Here is a 19,328-nt window from a genome sequence, read left to right on the forward strand (position 1 = left end):
ACACACCTACATTCACGGAGGCTCTCAATAAAAATCTGCCCAAGCAACAGGGACCGCCAAAGCAGAAACGCAAGCAACCTCCACCCCCCAACACAACCCAAATGACACATAGCCCACAGACTCAGTGTGCCACTCACCCACAGCCCATAAGGCATAACAACGTACCCAACATTGTAGTCATAGGTGACTCTGTAGTCAGCCACACTGATGTTCCACTCACCAGGCTAAACAAGGAGAAAGTTACTGTCAGCTGCCTGTCAGGTGCCAGGATCTACCACATAACACATTCACTCGGGTCACTCCACAGCAAGTACAAATATGACTCTGGCATTGTCCATGTTGGTGTGAATGACCTGAGACATACCTGCCTAGACTACATGAAAAGAGACATGAAGGAGCTCTCCGATCTTGTAGGCCAGGCAGGTATGACCCTAGCCCTGAGTAGCATCCTGCCATCACCCAGAATTATGCCACAGTACAAGGACAAAATGATTGACTTCAAAAATTGGCTAAGCTACTGGTGTCATTCTAAGGGGATCCAGTATCTGTCTGCCTGGGATGACATGATCGACAGACCACGACGCTTTGCCAGAGATGGCCTGCATCTGTTGCCCTTGGGATTCCGGATACTGGCTAAGGCTCTTGATACCCCAACAGTGCCGTTTTTACGCAAGGTTCAAATGACAAATGCTCCACCGTAACAGGTACAAGCAAGCAAAATCTGAGGGCAATGCTACTCAATGCTAGAAATCTAAACCTCAAAATGGACTCACTCGAGGCACTCCTTAAAATGGAGAACATCGACAGAGACCTGGTTCACGGCTCCAGAGAGAACCCCTGCATTACCAGGCTGTAATTCATACCACACCTTTCAGCCGCCTAACCTGGACCGAAACACTGAAGGGGGAGGCATGTCCATATTCATTCAGGATATCCACAACTCGAGGCTAGTTGCTCAGCATAATGCATCCGAGATTATCCAAGTACAACTAATTCTGGGCAAGACCGCAATCCAAATTGTAGCTTGCTACAGATCCCCCACCATGCCCCAGGATTCCCAATCCTCATTTCTTGATACACTGGAAAATATTAGGGTACAACCTAGCACCGTAATAATGGGTGATTTCAGCAACCCCACCATTAATTGGGAAAACTACTCATGTACCAACTCTTTTACTCAACATTTTCTGGAATTCATAAATTCCAGCGCCTTGGATCAACTTATCCACACCCCCACCAGAGGCAGCAATGTTCTAGACCTGGTCATTACCAACATGGGCAACCTGTGTTCCACACCAGAGGTCAGTTCCTCGTTGGTCAGATCCAACCACAAACTAATCAACCTAGACATCCCTATCCCGCCCCCACCCCCCATTAGGGAAACCACTGTAAAGTATTTCTCCAAGGCCAACTTCACACTTCTTAAGACAGAAGTGGCAAACATCCCGACACCCGTGCAGACGGACAATAGAGGTGTGACTGCTGAATCCTACACAAATGCACTTTATTAGCACTTACACGAGTGCATGGATTGTGCAATCCCTAACAGAACCAAGATGCTGTCCTCCAAAAAAAAGAAAGCCAATCTGGTGATCCCCTGCCATAAACAAGCTCTACAACAGAAGAAAGAAACTGTTGCTAAAAAGAGTAAAATCCCGTGATTGGAGGAACTCCTTGGTCAGCCTCAGTAAAAAGCTGAGATCCCTCATAAAATCCTCCAAAGCTAGTTATGAAAACAAAATCGCCACTGATTGTAAAAACAACCACAAAGCATTCTAAAGCTATGTCAAGAATCTCAATGGCAACACTCAGATCTGCTCTGAGTTACAGCACAATGGCACTAAATATACAGAACCAACTGATATTGCCAACATCCTGGCAGATAGGTTCAGTGCTAACTTTACCCCCTCTCACCCCCTAAAGGGCCCATCTCTATACCAGAAGAATGCAAAGTTCCTGTAATCACGGCTGCACAGGTAAAAAACACACTCTCCAAAGCCAAAAACACAGCATCCATGGGACCTGACAACATCCCAGGCTACGTTCTATATGAACTACAGAATGAACTGGCACCCCACCTGAGTACCGTGTTCAATCATAACCTCACCTCAGGCTTTGTGCCCACTGAATGGCGCACAGCAACAGTTATCCCACTTCACAAAGGGGGAGCCACCACGGACCATGGGAACTTCCGCCCATTAGCCTGACGAGCCTGATCTGCAAGGCTAGGGAATGTATTATCATGGAACTTATAAACAATCACATTGGTAATCTCCAAACTCTGGACCCCATCCAATTTCTGTTTGTGAAAGGCAGATCATGTCTCCTAAACCTGACAGACGTATTTGAAGCGGTCACCAAAGTCGTAGATGAGGGTAAGGTGGTTCACACAGCCTGTCTATATCTCCCCAAGGCTTCCAACACCATCCCCCACTCTGGAATTATAGATAAACTCACTAAACTAGGTATAAATCCCTATGTCACAAGATGGGTTGCCAACTGGCTCACTGACAGAACCCACACTGTGAAAGTAGCAGACTCCAAATCTGACTTTAGACCAGTAACAAGTGGAGTACCATAGGGTTCAGTCCTGGGTCCTCTCCTGTTTGGTATCTACTTTTCAGAAGTACAGGCTAACACAGAGGGACTTTGGCTAACGAAGTTTGCAGGTGACTGCAAACTAGGAGCCATAATCGAAACTCCTAATGATGTGGACATCCTACAAAAGGGCCTCACTGAGACAGATGCCTGGTGTCAAAGCCATGGCCTCAAGCTCAGTGCCAAAAAGTACATTGTCATCCCTTTTGGTAAAAACTCTGTACCTATGAACTACCACATAGGTGGTAGTCTAGTTAACACCGAGTGTGATGAGACCTTGTGACACAGGTGGACAGTAGTCTTTCCTTTGATAATCACATCACCACAGTAATCAGGAAATCCTTCTATGTGGCACACCTCATCACAAAAGGTTTCTCATCCAGGAAAAAAGATGTCATTGTTCCCCTCTACTCGTCCTCATTAGACCCATTATAGAGTACAACGCCCCTTTTGATATGTACCTCACAAGACATCTACAACAATTAGAAAGGCCACAGAAATACCTCACAAAAAGGATTACCAGCCTCAAACAGATGCCCTATGCAGACCATCTCAAAAAACTCCAGGTTTATTCTGTCGCATATCGCCTACTCAGAGGCAATCTCTGCCTAACATACAAAGCTATGTCAAACTCAGAGCTGTTGAACATGCTCCACTTAAAGAAATCCCAATCCCTTTGAGCTACATGGTGTAAGGATCTAAACCTTGTCACCACAATAAACAGAACATGCTGGAGGGATAGATTCCTGTCCCAGAGACTTCCCATACTCTGGAACAAACTACCTATCTATATCAAACAAAGCTCCTCATTAGCACTCTTCAAGAAGAATCTTGATGATTGGATGGGAGATAGGAAATTCACCCTGGGGATCACTTCTGTGGCTCTGCTCGACAGGGGCACAGGAAAATTATTTTCTTGGTTGGCAAAAGCCAGGGTACCTTTTTGGCTAAGCTTATATAGGCCCTAGGGCCAATAGCCTAGTACCTACCTATGAACCTATTAGATTTATTGTTTTTATTTATTTTATGTTTATTAGTTAGTGTGCATAATGCTATGTATTGTTAGGGTCTATATTACATATCTGAATGCTTAAATGTTCGAATTGCTAAAGGTCGACCTTTAGCGATTGAACATTTAAAAGTTCAAATATGATTAAAAATTAAAAAAAAAACAAAATAAAAAACTAAAGGGTGTAAGCAGGGGGGCAAGCCACCCTGCACCCCCCACACCCCCTGCTACTTAAATATACCAACTCCAAGATCACATTACAGTGTAGGGAATGGGAAATTTCCCATTTCCGCACTGTAGTGCACTGAAGTGCAATCTCGGAGTTGGTATATTTAAGTAGTGGGGGGTGCAGGGGTGCTTTCCCCCCTGCTTAAACCCTTTCCTTTTACTATTTTTAAATTTTATTTTATTACATATCTGAACATTTGAATGTTCGATCTCTAAAGGTCGACCTTTAGCGATTCGAACATTTAAGCGTTCGGATATTTAATATAGACCCTATTGTTAGGACTGTGTCCCTTTTAGAGGTAAGTGAAATGCATCATGTTATTTGTTTATTAAAGTATTTAATGCAGTCTTTTTTATTCTTGTTTGTATCTGATGAAGCATTATAACCTGCGAAAGTGCTCATACCATTGTGAATAAAAAGATTTGGAGAACTGGAGCAGTCTGCCATTTTTGGGTTCAGTTGTGTACTTGGAAGGGTATATAGTAAAATAAAAAATGTGACAGACTGCATTGTTAGAGTAGCAGGTTAATGCTGTTGTTTCCCATGCCAAGGGTGCAAGCTTCTAAGACACCCCTCATTCTAATGTAATTTTCTTTTCTTTTTTTTTTTTCAATTTTTATTTTTAATGTGATGCTGTCCCTGGTGTCTAGTGGTGGCACAGAAGACTAATATCATTGCAGGATACTGAATTTGAATCTAGTTTAATGCCTTTAAGGCATGCTGTTGGTTGTATCCGTAGTGTCTAGTGTAGTCTAGTGTCTAGTGTTCCCCAACCCATGTCTTCAGTTAATTTTTTTTTTTATTTTCTAACTACCTTTTAGGCACTTTAAGCAGAGCAACCCTAGTGATTAGGGTTTCCCCTGAAACATGTTTAAGTGCCATTAAGGCGTAATCTTAGATACTTAGCCTTGATGTCAAGTGCCCCCCCCCCCATACCTCTCAACTGTACAGATTTTCACAGAATGCCCAGATTTTTGGCTCATATTTTTGGTCTGTTCCTCATAAAAATCTGTGTTTTTCTGACAAATTACTGGGACGATCTGAAGATTAAGTCACTAAATAATAACATATATTTGAGTTTCAGACTTCATATTCTTCATAAAATGTATCTTAAAACAAATCCTGTTACTCTAAGCTTATAAGAGTAATATTTAAAATATGTCTCTGTTTATGAGCCTTTGTCTCCCCATTTTGTCAGTCTTTGTCCAGATTTTTTGCACTGAGTGGTTGATAGGTATGGACTCCCCCGCCATCCAACTTCATGTTTAAGTGGCATTGAGGCATGTTGTTTAAGATGTTTTCTTGGTATCTAATGTTATATTACTCTACTACATCTTTGTAGTTATTCTTGGTGTCTGGTGCCCCCAGCCCATGTCTGAAGAATTGTCCCTGATGACTAGTGTTCCTCCCTGACCCACATTTTTAGAGTTATCCCTGGTGTGCAGTGATCCTCCCCACTGTGAAAAGATTTGCTTGGTAGTCTAAAGAAGTGTGGAGATATGACATTCACACACACACACACACACACACACACACACACACACACACACACATGTGACCACACCTACCTACCTATCTCCCTACTTTGACCGCTCAGACTCCGAGATTGCACTGCAGTGGAGAAAAGGACTAAGTTCTGTAGTTGTCCGTTGTACTTTGGGCAACTATTTCATTGCCCTTGGTAAATTCAGTAAATCGCTGAAGTGATTTTCACTGATTATGGGTCGATGAATAGGTGTTCGCCGGAATAACATTTCAGTGACCCAATATAGACCCATTACCATATGTGGCCAGGAGTGGCCATGTTAACGTAAGCAGTTACGTGAATTGAGATACTTTTATGGCATAGGACAGGATGAAGATTTGAAGTGCAAGTACAGAATAAGTGATTGATTTTTGAAAGCTGTGAAAATCTTTATCCCTCTATGCTACTGAAATGGCTATATCACTGTTATAAGAGCAGATTATTTTGTTTGCATTTAGAAGATAGTACGGATGTTTTATTGGAGCAATGACAGGACAGTAGAAATCTGATTTTTGAAACTTATTAAATTTCATAACGTGTGGTACTTGTACAGAGTTACTAAAATTGTAGTGTTTTTTTTTTCTAGAAATGAGCCAGGGGTTATGAGATTTGAACTTGCAGCTAAAGTTGGGAATAGGCAGACTTTTTTTTTAGTGGCACATTCCAGGAAGGTGAGCTTCTCCTATCTTCAAAACCATCTGAATGTTGCAGTAGCAGCTGTCTAAGTACATTTTTGACTGCATAGCATTCCAATGCCTCAGTAAAACACTGCTGTGAGTGCTGTCTATTATTACCAGTTCTGGAATATCGCTAATATTCCATACTAGGCTGCTGGTGTTATACTTTATCTTTATTACCTGAATTTTTAGGAGCCCTTGTGTATATTAATACAACATACTTTTTTTAAAATGTTTCTTCTGTAAATTTCTTGAAAATATGACTTAAAAGATGCAGAATGGTGATTCTGAATAATGACAGTTCTAATTTTATAAATCATGTATTGCTTTATAGGTAAACTCCTAAAAGCTGAATATATTCTTAGCAGTCTGATAATCAACAGTGGAGCAACTGGTAAGTGAACAGCTGGGACTTACTTCAAAATTTCTGTTAATAAGAATAAGGACATAGCCTATAATTAGGTATGGTACACAGTGACTTAGGTTACCATACTCAGACTAACACGTACTTGCTTGTGATGTGTTTTCACACACAGATTCTGTGCAAACGTGAGTTTATAAAATGATACACACACACACACACACACACACACACACACACACACACACACACACACACACACACACACACACACACCTCAAAGGCAGACATAACATTTAGCAGGCTTCATTAATTGTGCAAGTTTTGCCTTGTAAATATACCAGACTTACACCTAGGTCTGTTGTCATTTTCAGTTCTTCAGGTAGGTATGCTATGTACATGTCTCTCTTCAAATTCATTTTGCACATCATCCTGTAGTCTATGAAAAAGTGAGTAGTAGGTGTTGTACAGAAACTGAATGGCTTGATTGGGTGAACATGAAAAAAAATTAAGTGACCTTCCTGAGATTTCAAATTGTTTTATTTGTTTGAACTTCCGCACATTTGTACAACCGTAACCACAATGTTTATTGCAACAGTTACCATAGATAGTAAGGGGTATTGAGAGATAGCTTAGTAAAGCAATAGTTATGAGATCTTAATTTATTTGGTTGTTTTTAAATCTTTTATAGCGCCACAGAATGTGGCTAAACATGCATTTAAAATAAATGTTTTTGTACTTAAGTGCAAAAACCTGCATTTTAAATGCATATCTAATCATATTAGCTCCATTTCGTAAAACTGGGAAAGATTTGCAGAATGTCTGAATGTGTTCGATCATGTTACCTGTTTCTGAATACCCCCTCTATCACTCTTGTAAACCAGAGAGTTTTGTTTCCATTTAGAAACTAGTAAGGATGTTTTATTGGAATAATGACAAGACATTTAAAACCTGATTTTTGAAATACAAATGAAAGCTGATTCTCCTTTGCATGTTCTATATTCTTGCATATTCCAGTCCTACATTCAGGTGGCATCTTGCCTTATGATGACTGAGATACCCTGCCAGCTGAGTGTTTGACCTCCTTTTTGGGGACAAACCATGCTTTGAACCAAACTGTGATTCGATAATATGAATGATAAAGCTTCAATTGTAAATAGGGTGTTTATATCTGCTTTGTTACTGTAGTAGACAAATTCTGGTTACCATTAGCCAGATAGATGAACATTAGTGCTTATACTTAGAAACGGTAATTTGGATTTTAGGGAACAAGCATTTTTATTTATTTATTTTTTGTGGAGTAGGGACTGAGGGGAAACATTTGAAGAATAAATATTATTGTTTAGATTCTGGTTATGAAAGATTAGTAGAGGGACACTTTTGCATGAATATAATGAACGAGAGGTAATGCCTGTTTAAAAAAAGAGGAAAGTGAGTTGGTTACATATTTTTAGCAGATCATCATAATAAATAGTTAATATAATTATATCATGACCACACACAATTCAGTTATTTTCTATAATATAGTATAATATAAGTAGTCTGAGTTACCTATTCCAAGTAAGGAGGCATGTCACACACCTGAGATGCAAGAGACTTTACTGATTTATCATGTGAGGCCTAATGAAGTAAGGATGGAATGATAAATCTTAAAATCAGAAGGCTTAAGGTGAAAGCAAAGACACAGTGAGAAGAAAAGAATAGCCTTACTGAGAAAAGGAGGGTCCGTCCATTTACATCTTGCAAGTTATGGACGCTCCTGAAGAACGCTGTTTTATAGTCACATGCAGCATTTTTTTCTTTAATGCTAATTGTATGCTAAGCATATTCCCCTTCTCTACCAACAGTCCAGCCGCATATGTAAAATGCTTAAAAAACTGATGCTCCCTATTCTAGACTTGGACATAAGGTGAATTTAAAAGAAGATCTGAGTTGCATATAAGGCCGTGCATTGGGCAGAAAATTACCAAAAGTATGGACTCAAGATGCAATAAAAGTGTACTTCTGTATTGCATGATTAAGTGATGCATTTTTTTCATTGTTTGTCATGGAAATGGTTTATGTATATTATTTTAACTGAGAGGACAAAACAAAGTTGGACTGTATTTTTGTGGATGTGTTATAACTTAAGTCTACTGGTCACACTGTACTACAAACAGTTATTCCTCTCCATGGTAGACTGTGCCAATACACTCAATATGTGAGCTGAAGTTTTAATGTTTTTGCCCCTGCACCATGCCATGTGGGGGCTCTGCCCTGGTACCACCAATCCCTAGATATGCTACATCCAAAATCACACCAAAGTAAAGAATAGTGTATTATGTTGCTTTACTTTATTAAAAGTTTGTGCAACCTCAGAGGTAGTATCTCTACAGATCAGGGGAGTGAAAGAAGGTACAGCACCCCCCCCCCCCCAAAAAAAAAAAACTGTCAAACAATGTTTTGCATTTCTTATGGTTGCAGTAAGGTATGTTTGGTAAGTTTACATTTGATAAGCCCAACCTCAGTCCTCCAAAGTAGACCCAAATTTAATCGTTAAGTAGCATCTAACGAAAGTCTTTGATGTAGAAATTAAAGTTTTCATCTCTCAGACTGTAATACAGAGTAGCATAAAACAGATCTAGAATATGCTTCTCTACACACTTCATTTAACTTTCCTAAAACACATAAGGGACAATATGTGGATAGCTAACCAGGACTTCCAAGATGTCTGCACACTTATCATCAGATTAATTAATTTCTGTACAGAAAATGTGCATACTGAAAGCAACATCACTTACAAATACATCTGTAGCAAGAAAAACTTCTCCCCCTCTTCCTTTAACCTACTACTCCAGCAATGTGACTGGACACTACTTAGAAACCTCCAGCTAGACCTGGCTGTTCAGTATTCTATCAGTAACATTCTCAAAGTATTTAACAATCTCACTCCCAATACACTCAAAAGCTAAGCACCTACCCTGGCTAACCTATGACACCAAACTGCTACTTAAACGCAGAGATAGAGCCTGGCCAGCTTACCATACCACCAAAGATAAAGTAAACCTCTTAACATATCAACAACTACAGAATCTAGCTAAGAAACAAATCAAAACAGACAAGTAAACTTACTTCCAAAACTGTCAACAGAAATACCTAAATATCCCCAAAAAACGTCTGGCAAAGCATTAACTATCGCCTCAGCCCTGGTCAAACTCCAGCCCCTGCAGCAGTCACCTCAAACAAGTCTGACCCTGTTGCAACTCAAATTAACTCTCACTTTATAAATACTATAACCTCCCTGCTAGGTAGACAGCCAAATCAACCTCTTACTCTTTCCACACCCACTCCAGATAATCTCAACCCCTTCACTTTTACTTCCATTCAAACTAGTTGCATAAAAACTCTCCCAACCTAGCTAAAACCCTGCTGTCTTGCAGTAGACCAACTACCCAGTGAATTTTTAAAAATTGATGCCCCTTCTATTGCCTGCCCCACATCTATCCTGATTAATCAGTCTATTGCAGAGCAATATGTCCCACTTCTCTGGAAAAATATCACACATCATTCCCCTCCACAAAGGCAGACCCTCTGAAGAAAAACTAACTTCTATCCCATAGCCATCCTCTCCCCTCTTGCTAAAATCTTAGAAAAATGCATCCACAATCAACTCCTTAACCAATTCCATAGTCACAACCTATTATCCACTTCTCAACATGGCTTTAGACCTAAACATAGTACTAGCACTGCCCTAACAACTTTCACTAACAGCATTCATCATCTCATAAATGAAGGGCAGCTTGTCTCATCCATCTTTCTTGCTATGTCCAAAGCCTTTGAGACCAACTACTTCTCAACAAACTCTCATCTTATTTTAGTTCATCGTCCTTGTACTGGTTCCATAGCTATCTCTCCAATCAACAGCAGGCTACCAAATGGGAGAACAGTCTTTCCCCTCTACTCCCCATCTCGGTCGGTGTACCCCAAGGTTCTATACTTGGTCCTCTCCTCTTTAGTATATTTACAAACAACCACAGCTCTGCAAATCAACTAGCCTCCATTGTCCAGTATGCCGATGATTCTACACTTATCTGCTCAGCCCCATAACCCCAGGAACTTCAAATAAAAATGCAAACTTCTTTTCAGGACATAGAAAAATACCTCACTGAAAATCAACTCATACCAAACCCAAACAAAACTAAGATAATAGTCTTCAGAAAAAAAAAATCCAAACCATGCCAGTCCCATCTCACAATCCTCTCCTCAAATGGAACCAAGATAGAACCCACAAACCAGACTAAACTTCTAGGTGGCACAGTAGATGATAATCTGAAATTTGATAAACATATTTCTCTGACAATCAAAAAAGTCTACATCAAATGTGGCACCCTTTACAGGGCCAAACCATACCTTACTCAAAGCACCAGGCCTGCCACTGCTCGGTCACACCTGCTTTCTGTCCTCCTCTACGGATCCCATATATTCACAAACCTGCGAAAGACTGACCTTAATAATCTAGAATCTTGCTACAACAAAACTGGTAGGTTTGCCACTAATCAGCCACACAGGACTCATCACTGCCCATTTCTCTCCCATTTCAACTGGCTAGAACTCCCTAACTTTTTATTATTCAATCAACTTACCATGGCCCACAAAATAGTCCACCAACCCAGTAACTGCACTGCTCTTTCTAACCTAGTCCAACCTAGTATTAATCTCAGGTCACTCAGATCTTCTGACAAACTTACCCACTCCCACAGCTATCATAACGACTCCCTCTTTTCTTACAAAATTGCCAAATTCTGGAACTCTGTTCCTCAGGCCATCACAAAAAATCCTAACTATCATGAGTTCAAACAACTCCTAAAGGACTACCTAGCTAATCATTGGCTTTGCTACTGCCATACTTCAGGCTAATTCTTCCTAGCTACCTAACTACATCACTCATTTCTGCTGCTTCTTACTCTAGCCCTTATCCCACTGCTTCTATCCTTCCCACTTTTCCCGTTCAACTCTATGCTGAATTGCTTATATTTTACATCTTCTCTCAGCTGCACTCTTGGACATGGGTTCATATGAACCATTGCTGTACATGTAATTGCAACTGTGTTGGTGTCTCTGTTAATGCTTCACTGTATATATTATGCACACTGTTACTTGAATTTGTATTTGTTTTGTATATCATTAATATTGTTAGCTTTGTTAGTATTGTTAGCTTTGTTAGTATTTGTTACAGTTTTGGAGCTTTTCTCCCCGGGCCTCCGCTGAAAATGGGCTCCTGGCCTAGTCGGACATTACCCGGTTAACAAATGTAATAAGTAAATTAGAGCTCTACTAGTGTGAGACTGAGAAATTGTTAAAAAAGCCAGTAAACATAAGTTTTGATAAAAAATAATTTACTTGCTATGTGTTACCTTGCTTGGATGCCAACAAGAAGAACTTTGGATAAAGAAAAGAAAAGAAAATCAATTAGAAAAGTAGAGTAAAAACTGTGGCCGGGAAGAACCTTGCAGCTGTACAGTAAAAAACATTTCAAGTTTCAGCATTAGTACTTGAGATGACTTTCTGTATTTTAGAGGAAAAAACTAAGTAAAATGTACTCACAGGTATGTAAAATATGTGAGACACTAGGGGAATATATAACGTCAAATGCCAAAAGGCTTGGAAAATAGAAGAAGCTTTAAGAAGCTATTTAGGTCAGCTGATAAAACTACAGAAATCAGAGGATGACATGAAGGAAAGATGGTCTGATCTGTTGCCCCCAGTGCAAACACATATGGAAATAGTTGCGAAGCATTAGAGACATTAAACACAAAGCATTATCAACATTGATGAAGTTTATGTCGCATGGAATCACCCATTACCAACATTTCAGAAAATAGTTGAAAGAAAACCAAATGTAGTAATCCAAGAAAAAAGACAAATGTAGCATTATTCATTGAAATTGCTACACTCAGCAGTTATAGTGTCTTATGTACCAAGAGATACAAAGTCTTAAAATACCAGGATTTGCAAGCAGAAAGAAACATACTATGAGAGAAAGGTACCCAGTCAGTTCCAGTAGTAGTAGGAACAACAACATTAATACAAAAGAGTTTACAGTTGTACTTAAACATGCTACATGTTATTAATACGTGTAACCTATTAAGAACTGCAGAAGGAGGCGATTCTGGGTACATTGTGGATGCTGAGAAGAGCACTTTTGGCTAACTAAAGGCTGAAATAATACTAATTTCATGAATTTTAACTATGCCCTGACTTAGGAATTGGGTTAGTTCACATCAAGATATGTAAAAAAAAACCAAGCATTTGAGGAAATAAACAATTTCAAAAAATAGTAGAGTAAGAAGACAGAGCACACAGAGAAAACCTAAGATTTTCTGCTATATCTGAGAAACTGAAAGAAATATATTGCATTCATTTTATGAAAGTACAAATAAGCAATGGGATTGGTGTTCCACAGCAGAGTTTATTAATTTGGATGGCACACTGTGTACATGCTCCACATCTGGCAATGAGAAAACATCCAAGGACCTATATTAGTAATTATGCAATCATACCAACAGAAAGAACTACTCCTGACAAAACTGGAAAAAAGGAAAAGTATTAGAAATTGTGGACACTGTAATGTTTGTGTAAAGCGATTATTCACGATATACCTGGCAGAAGAAAAGCAAGTTTATCCCAGCAGTTAGAGGAACTCGAGAGGCAGACATGAGATTCATGTTGCTCTATCCATCTGTCTTAAGAATATTTTTTTGGAGTATTAAAGACATTTTTGGATGCATAACAAGCTAAGTAGGAAATAAAAAAAACTTAGTCAACAAAGAGTGATCCAGTAAGTGGAAGGTGACTCTACCTCTCATTAATCCAACAGTAACAAAGTACATAGAGAGGCTTTGCCAGTGAAACCTCTTCCATTGTTCTAAAGAAAAACACTTGAGTAACAGAAAAAGACCAAGATCTGACTGGAAAAATCAACAGTACCTTGGGCTTGAGCCAGAGCCAGTGTTGAGTGGATGAGATGATTAGAAAGAAAACCACTGACAATATATGGAGAATTGTAAAGCAATAGTCCAATTATATATAGTTTAAACAAATTAACTGTGATTCTGCAAGAAGTGGCTGAAAACGTTTGACTGTGTTAAATGGTGTGAAATCTCAAAAACATCAGCACCACTTTATGTAATTAATGTTAGGAAGGACACTGAAAGAAGTGAAAAAGTGACTAAGTAAAAACATTTTTCCCTAATTAATATTTGTAGAAAAAGTCATGATGGGATATTGTGATATTGTAAACCAGTTCTGTGTAGTATGCAGTCAGACATATTTTAAATGTGAGATGGGAGAGATTTATCAGTGACTGCTGCATGTCAGTGATATTAAAGTGAGGTGGTACTAATTTCTTAATTGTAATATATCCAGACTTTACACTGTAACAACTTAAGAAAGAATGTAATGAAACAAGTTAAAAATAATGTAATGTTGTAACCTTCGACTGCTGAGGAATGTAAAAAATGTATTGACCATATTATATGTAGAATGAAAGGATAATAATTTCCTGTTTTATAGAGACAATTGACTAGACTAATGGCATTATTTTAAGCTAAAGTCATGGGATTTTTAAGCAAATATGCTTGAAAGCTAAGATACATCTGTGAAAAGCATGAAATGTGGCAGTTTTTTTTTGGCAGTATTGCAGTGTTATTACCTGTTTACAGTTGAGACAAGGAGCAAACCGGTACAAGCAGTTAATCATGAAAGGTCTGACCAGTATGTTCTGAGTGAAAGCTACAAGGGTTCGGTGTTGTATTTGCAAAATTACTAGCTGTTTATTTTACTATTAGTAAATGCTTTTAGTTGAAGACAGTGAGTCTGCAGATGTCAGCAGTTAATCAGAAAATATTTGAACAGTGTGTTCTGAGTGAAATATGCAGGGTATAATATTAACTCTTAAAGGAAAACTGGAGAGCAGTCCATTAAAATAAATTATATTTGAAATTGTGGGAAGGGAATAGTTATTGCCTCCCCAGCAGATGTAGTACTTTAATGCATTAAAATAACAGTGCACAATTTATTTATCTGAGGGTAACCAGTGCATGTTTCTTAAGGCTAAAAAATAAAAGTTTACTGAAAACATGCAAGATTTTTTTTCACATCTGGAAGGTGAACAGAGATAAGATGATGTCCAATAGCAATTTGTATAAGTGCGAACATAAATTCTAACATGAGCATCAGCATGGTTAACCCTAATTTTACTGTAGGTAATGCCTGTGGTGCTTATGTTCATTTGAGGAAACTGCTCCTACATGGAAAGGTAAATGACATGTGCTTGTTGTAACTTAAAGGGGTTGGGGAGTTTACAAATGTTGTTTTTGTTTTTTGAGTATTTTTATTGGAGCAAAATGTCTGGGAAATTGTGGCAAGTTTTAAATATAGATGAGAAGCCTGACAAACATTAGTTTGTGCATGAAGACTGAAAACTGGAAACATATTTAAAAGAAATGTTATCTATATGTGGAAATAATAGCTTGTTATCTGCATGTCTGTTCTATGAGGATTAACACAGAATATAATTGGCATTGCAGATATATACAAAAAGCAAAGAGTGTTCATATATTAAGACATGTAGGATGCAAATAGTAAAGCTATAGAAGACTCATTTAGATTGAAATACAAATGTGAAATGACAAAGAAAAGACTTTAGTATGCAAATTCAGCAGATGATCATGAACAAAGGAAAAAGGAAGTATTAATACTGAATGAGAGATTATTGAAAGAAGAGGGAGAAAAGGCAAGAGTGGTACATTTGTGAGAGTAAGGAGTTACTGGCAGGGAGGAGGATTATGCTGACATATATTTATATTCCACCTAAAATTATTATTATTGAGCTAAAGAGAATTTTGGGAGAAATGGTATGCTTTTAGCAGGGAATATTATTTATGATGGGGACTGGAGTCTGATTTACAGTAGGAAGAGTATATCAGGGGACCTAGAAGAGAAAAGGGTAGATTTCAGAAAGAGCATATGAAAATATTTGGAGTGGTGGATGTAAATGTAGTAACAGGAACTCTGATAGAATTTACATATTGTTCCCCAAGGTACTATAACTGGGCTAGACTAGACAGACATTCTATTTCACAGGAACATATTTGTGTAGTTGAAAGCTTTGAGATCCATTCTATAACTGTATTAGATCATGCACCAGAAAAAATAAGATAAAGCTGTAGGATAATAATGTAAAGATGAGACCCTAACACTTTCTAAATTATCTGTTAAAAAGAGAATAATTTTAAGGAATGAGTAGTGGATGTGATTTCAAACTTGTTACAGAAGACAGGGATTGCATCAGAAGGGATAGCTAGTGAATAGGATACAATGAAAATGGAGTTTAAAAACATGGTATAAATAAGAGAGAGATGGAAAAGAAGTAATAGGAATTACTTAGATAGTTGAAAAATGTGAAATTATTGCAAAAGAAGGGAAATCTTGCAGAGCAGGAAGATGAGCAACTGCAGAGTGCTAAAGGATATGTAAGGGAATATTTGGATAATATGTATGGATTTAGAAGTGTTGCTGTTAACCAACTCAAAAGAACAAAAACTTTTAGCACAACAGCTTATCCAACAGAAAGTATAAGAGTTGTAGCCAGACCTAGGGAGCACATGACAAGAAAAGTAACGTGAGATCATATAGAGGTATTAGAGATGTTTCAGAAATTTCATGAACATTTGTATAAAGTAAAGGAATGGGGAAGACAAGAAAAAGCACAAATAGAAACATTTATGGAAGATTTAATTATGCTAAAGGAAGGGAAAGATGAGGCTCAACAATTTAAATCTAACATTGGAACAGAAGAGATAAGAATGTTGATGTATAATCAGTCAGTGGAGAAATCAGCAGGAACAGATGTCATTCCTGTGGAGGTTTGGAAGTCAGGAGAGAAGAAAGTGATAAAGATCTGGAAAAATTTGTTTCATAATATTTTAAAAAGGAGGAGGTTGCCAGTATCTTGAAAGAAAGCTGTGGTGAATATGTTTCCCAAAACCAAAAAAGGTAAAGTACCGTCACATCCACGTCACGGTCTGAAGAAGTTTATGATTTGACATAAACGAAAAGCGCTTAATTTTACACTTGTGGTCTTGTGTGTGCCTTCTTTCATTCGTTCCAGTATTTGTAGTTTTACGAGTTTGTTACATCGTTTGTGGTTTATCAGACCGTCACATCCAGCTTCTTACAGACCCTTTTCAGTTTCAAGTCATGATTATAAACTGCTTATGTCTATAGAACTGTTACCAGTGTTGGCAGATATGGATCATTGTAGTTTTGGTTGGGAAGGCAAACATTTGACAACATTAATAGAACTGTTATGATCCAGAAGGAAGTAGAATGTAAGAAAACAATGCTATTGCTGGGTGTTAATTCAAAGAAAACATTCAATGAGAATCAGAGCAAAATGAGATTTTATGAGTAAGGTTATAGTGGCATTTGCATTCCCTAAGAGTAATACAGTTAATACGGATGATATGTAAAGGTTCAGAGACAAGAATTAAGATGGGAGACTTCCGTTCTCATATTCTGAGTTTTAACAAAAGTTTTCCTTTTTCCCCACTGCTACCTGTGTCATATTTAGAGCCACTGGGAAAGAAAATAAGGTATCCACAAATTCAAGGCTATAAGATATAGTACTGCAGAACATTTGTTTTTTATTGGTGGTGATATTATTTCACATTTGATAAACACAGAAAATTACTTTTGTTTGTGGAACATTTTGAGACAGTTTCAAGTCCTTTCTGGATATAAAATAAAAGAAAACAAAATGTACACTATGTTAGTAAACTATGTACTGATATATAAATTTGGCACAGCAATACCCATACATATGGAGGCAGGATACAATGGGGTATTTAGGTGTAAGGGTTAAAAAGGATTCTGGTATGACAGCTAAGGATATGTGGGAAGAAACAAAAGTTAATGCAAAAATTGAGAAACTAAGTATGGATAGTAAGATGGAAACAGTGAAAATGTTATTAGTCTTATATACAATTCAGGTATATTTTTATCATCCAGGGAGAGGCTATGAATGAGAATTAATAAGGAACTGAAGGTATTGGAAGATGGCAGGAGTTAAGTGAGATAAGCTGATTCTCCAAACAAACAAGAACTAATCTTTTGGTACCAGAAGAGAACTCCAAAACAAATCCAGAAGCACTCCTCAAAGCTGGTCCATGGATGAAAAAATAAAAGGAAACACAGTTGTACTCAAATTTTAGAGGTTTTTATTTTTTATTTTTTTATAAACTTTTCACTTTCATGTCAAAAGCATATGGAAAACCAGCGAGTTCATCAGAGAAAAATGTTTTCATGATTCATCAGCTTAAATGCAAAAATTCAAAAGTCAGGTGATCTGAAGGACCTATCAGAAATGGCTGCCCATCCAGGTACTAAGTCTGACCTTGCTAATTTTTGAGACCAAATGGCATCAGGCACCTTTAAGGTAGCATGGCTAAGAAATAACAGAAGCAAAATAAAATATCTCAAGATGAATAGTCCCATAAATGTGCTGCTAAATGAAAAAAGTTTTAAAATTATTGTTATTAAAAAGGTCATCTTATTCAACATATTTTGAATTGTCCATTAATGTTGAGGTAATCATTTAGACCTGTTGGATGGTTAGCATTAAGTCTCTTTGGCCTCTAACATAGATTCAAAATCACCTTCTCTTGGATTCCAAGTAACAAAATCTGAAACTGTGAATACAAATTTCCTAAAATGCTCACAGTAGTTTGGTATAAGTAAGCAATGCATTATTTATATCTTTATTCTTAATAGCCAGTTGGTGTTCGTAAATCCTCTGTTTGAGTCTATACTTTGGTTTTACTATGTAAAAGGTCAGGTGATGAAAACATTAAGCATAATAAACAACAAAAGTGCTCAAGCAATTAAAATGTTCATATTAGGCAGACTAATGCACGGACTTTTTAAATGGTCTCTGCAAAAACTACAGTTCCTACATTTAAACACTCCTTTCCTTTTATATACTGTTGACTCTGAGAATTGTATTAAATTTTTATTTGCAGTTTTAGATTTTGTTATTTGGAATTCATGAGATGGTGATTTTTGAGCCCTTACTTATGTATACTGGCTCCCAGTAGGACACCAATGGAGTAAGGCAAAATTGCCTGACACAGTAAACAATAATATTGCACAAACAACCGTTCTGCTGCTGCTTGAGTTAATACATTTACACAAAACACAAATACAGCCTTGATCAAAATTCAGTAAATGCCACAATAATCCAAACTAAGCATGACTACTATTTTGACCAAAGAACTGCATTCCAAAATGCAAAAATGATCAAAATGATTCCTCAAAACTAGCCCACCCATGTGGCACAGAAGGATGAAGCCTTGACTCTAATTCCGATGACCTGTGTTTGACTAGTTGCACAGGTGCTAGAGGGGTTAGGCTGGGAGGAGGGGAGTAAATGGTTGAAGCCAGTTCTTGGGAGAGGGAGACTGTTTTGTCTCACATCTTGTATGACATGTATACCCATGGAGTATAAGACCATCACACCAATGACGAAAAAAGGCCAACTCCAGCTAAAGAGTCCTCAGTAAAAGATAAATGAAATAAAACAAAACAAAACTTCGGACTCACCACGATAGCTAATTAAAATAAAAGACTTTAATGAACAAACGGTAAGCGCTTTCGCGTATTTGAAAATACGCTTCTTCAGACCATAACATCAAACTGAAACTGTGTGCTTATATATAATCAAATACCCACTTCATTACTACAATTAAATAATTAAGCAATCAATCAATTGGCCATTTGCAAAAGTAACATTCAATGCTTAGTTCCTGTTACAGAGTGTGCTTTTTCTGCTAGTATACAATAGAAGAATGCATTCATTTAAAACCATTGAACAGCTTTAAAATTCATACCTT

General features: G+C 37.8%; 1 protein-coding gene across 2 annotated transcripts in view; it reads left to right on the forward strand.

The window, feature by feature from the left end:
- ALPK1 (alpha kinase 1) overlaps positions 1-19,328 on the forward strand; it is an 873,475-nt gene that overhangs the window by 501,817 nt on the left and 352,330 nt on the right. For both annotated transcript variants that reach the window (XM_044061550.1, XM_044061549.1), the window contains exon 6: positions 6,373-6,432. In XM_044061550.1, coding sequence (XP_043917485.1) covers positions 6,373-6,432 — 60 coding nt within the window. The remainder of the gene's footprint in view (positions 1-6,372; positions 6,433-19,328) is intronic.

Source organism: Protopterus annectens, chromosome 2.part0, assembly GCF_019279795.1.
Source record: "Protopterus annectens isolate FY-2018-M chromosome 2.part0, PAN1.0, whole genome shotgun sequence".
Classification (NCBI taxonomy): domain Eukaryota; kingdom Metazoa; phylum Chordata; order Ceratodontiformes; family Protopteridae; genus Protopterus; species Protopterus annectens.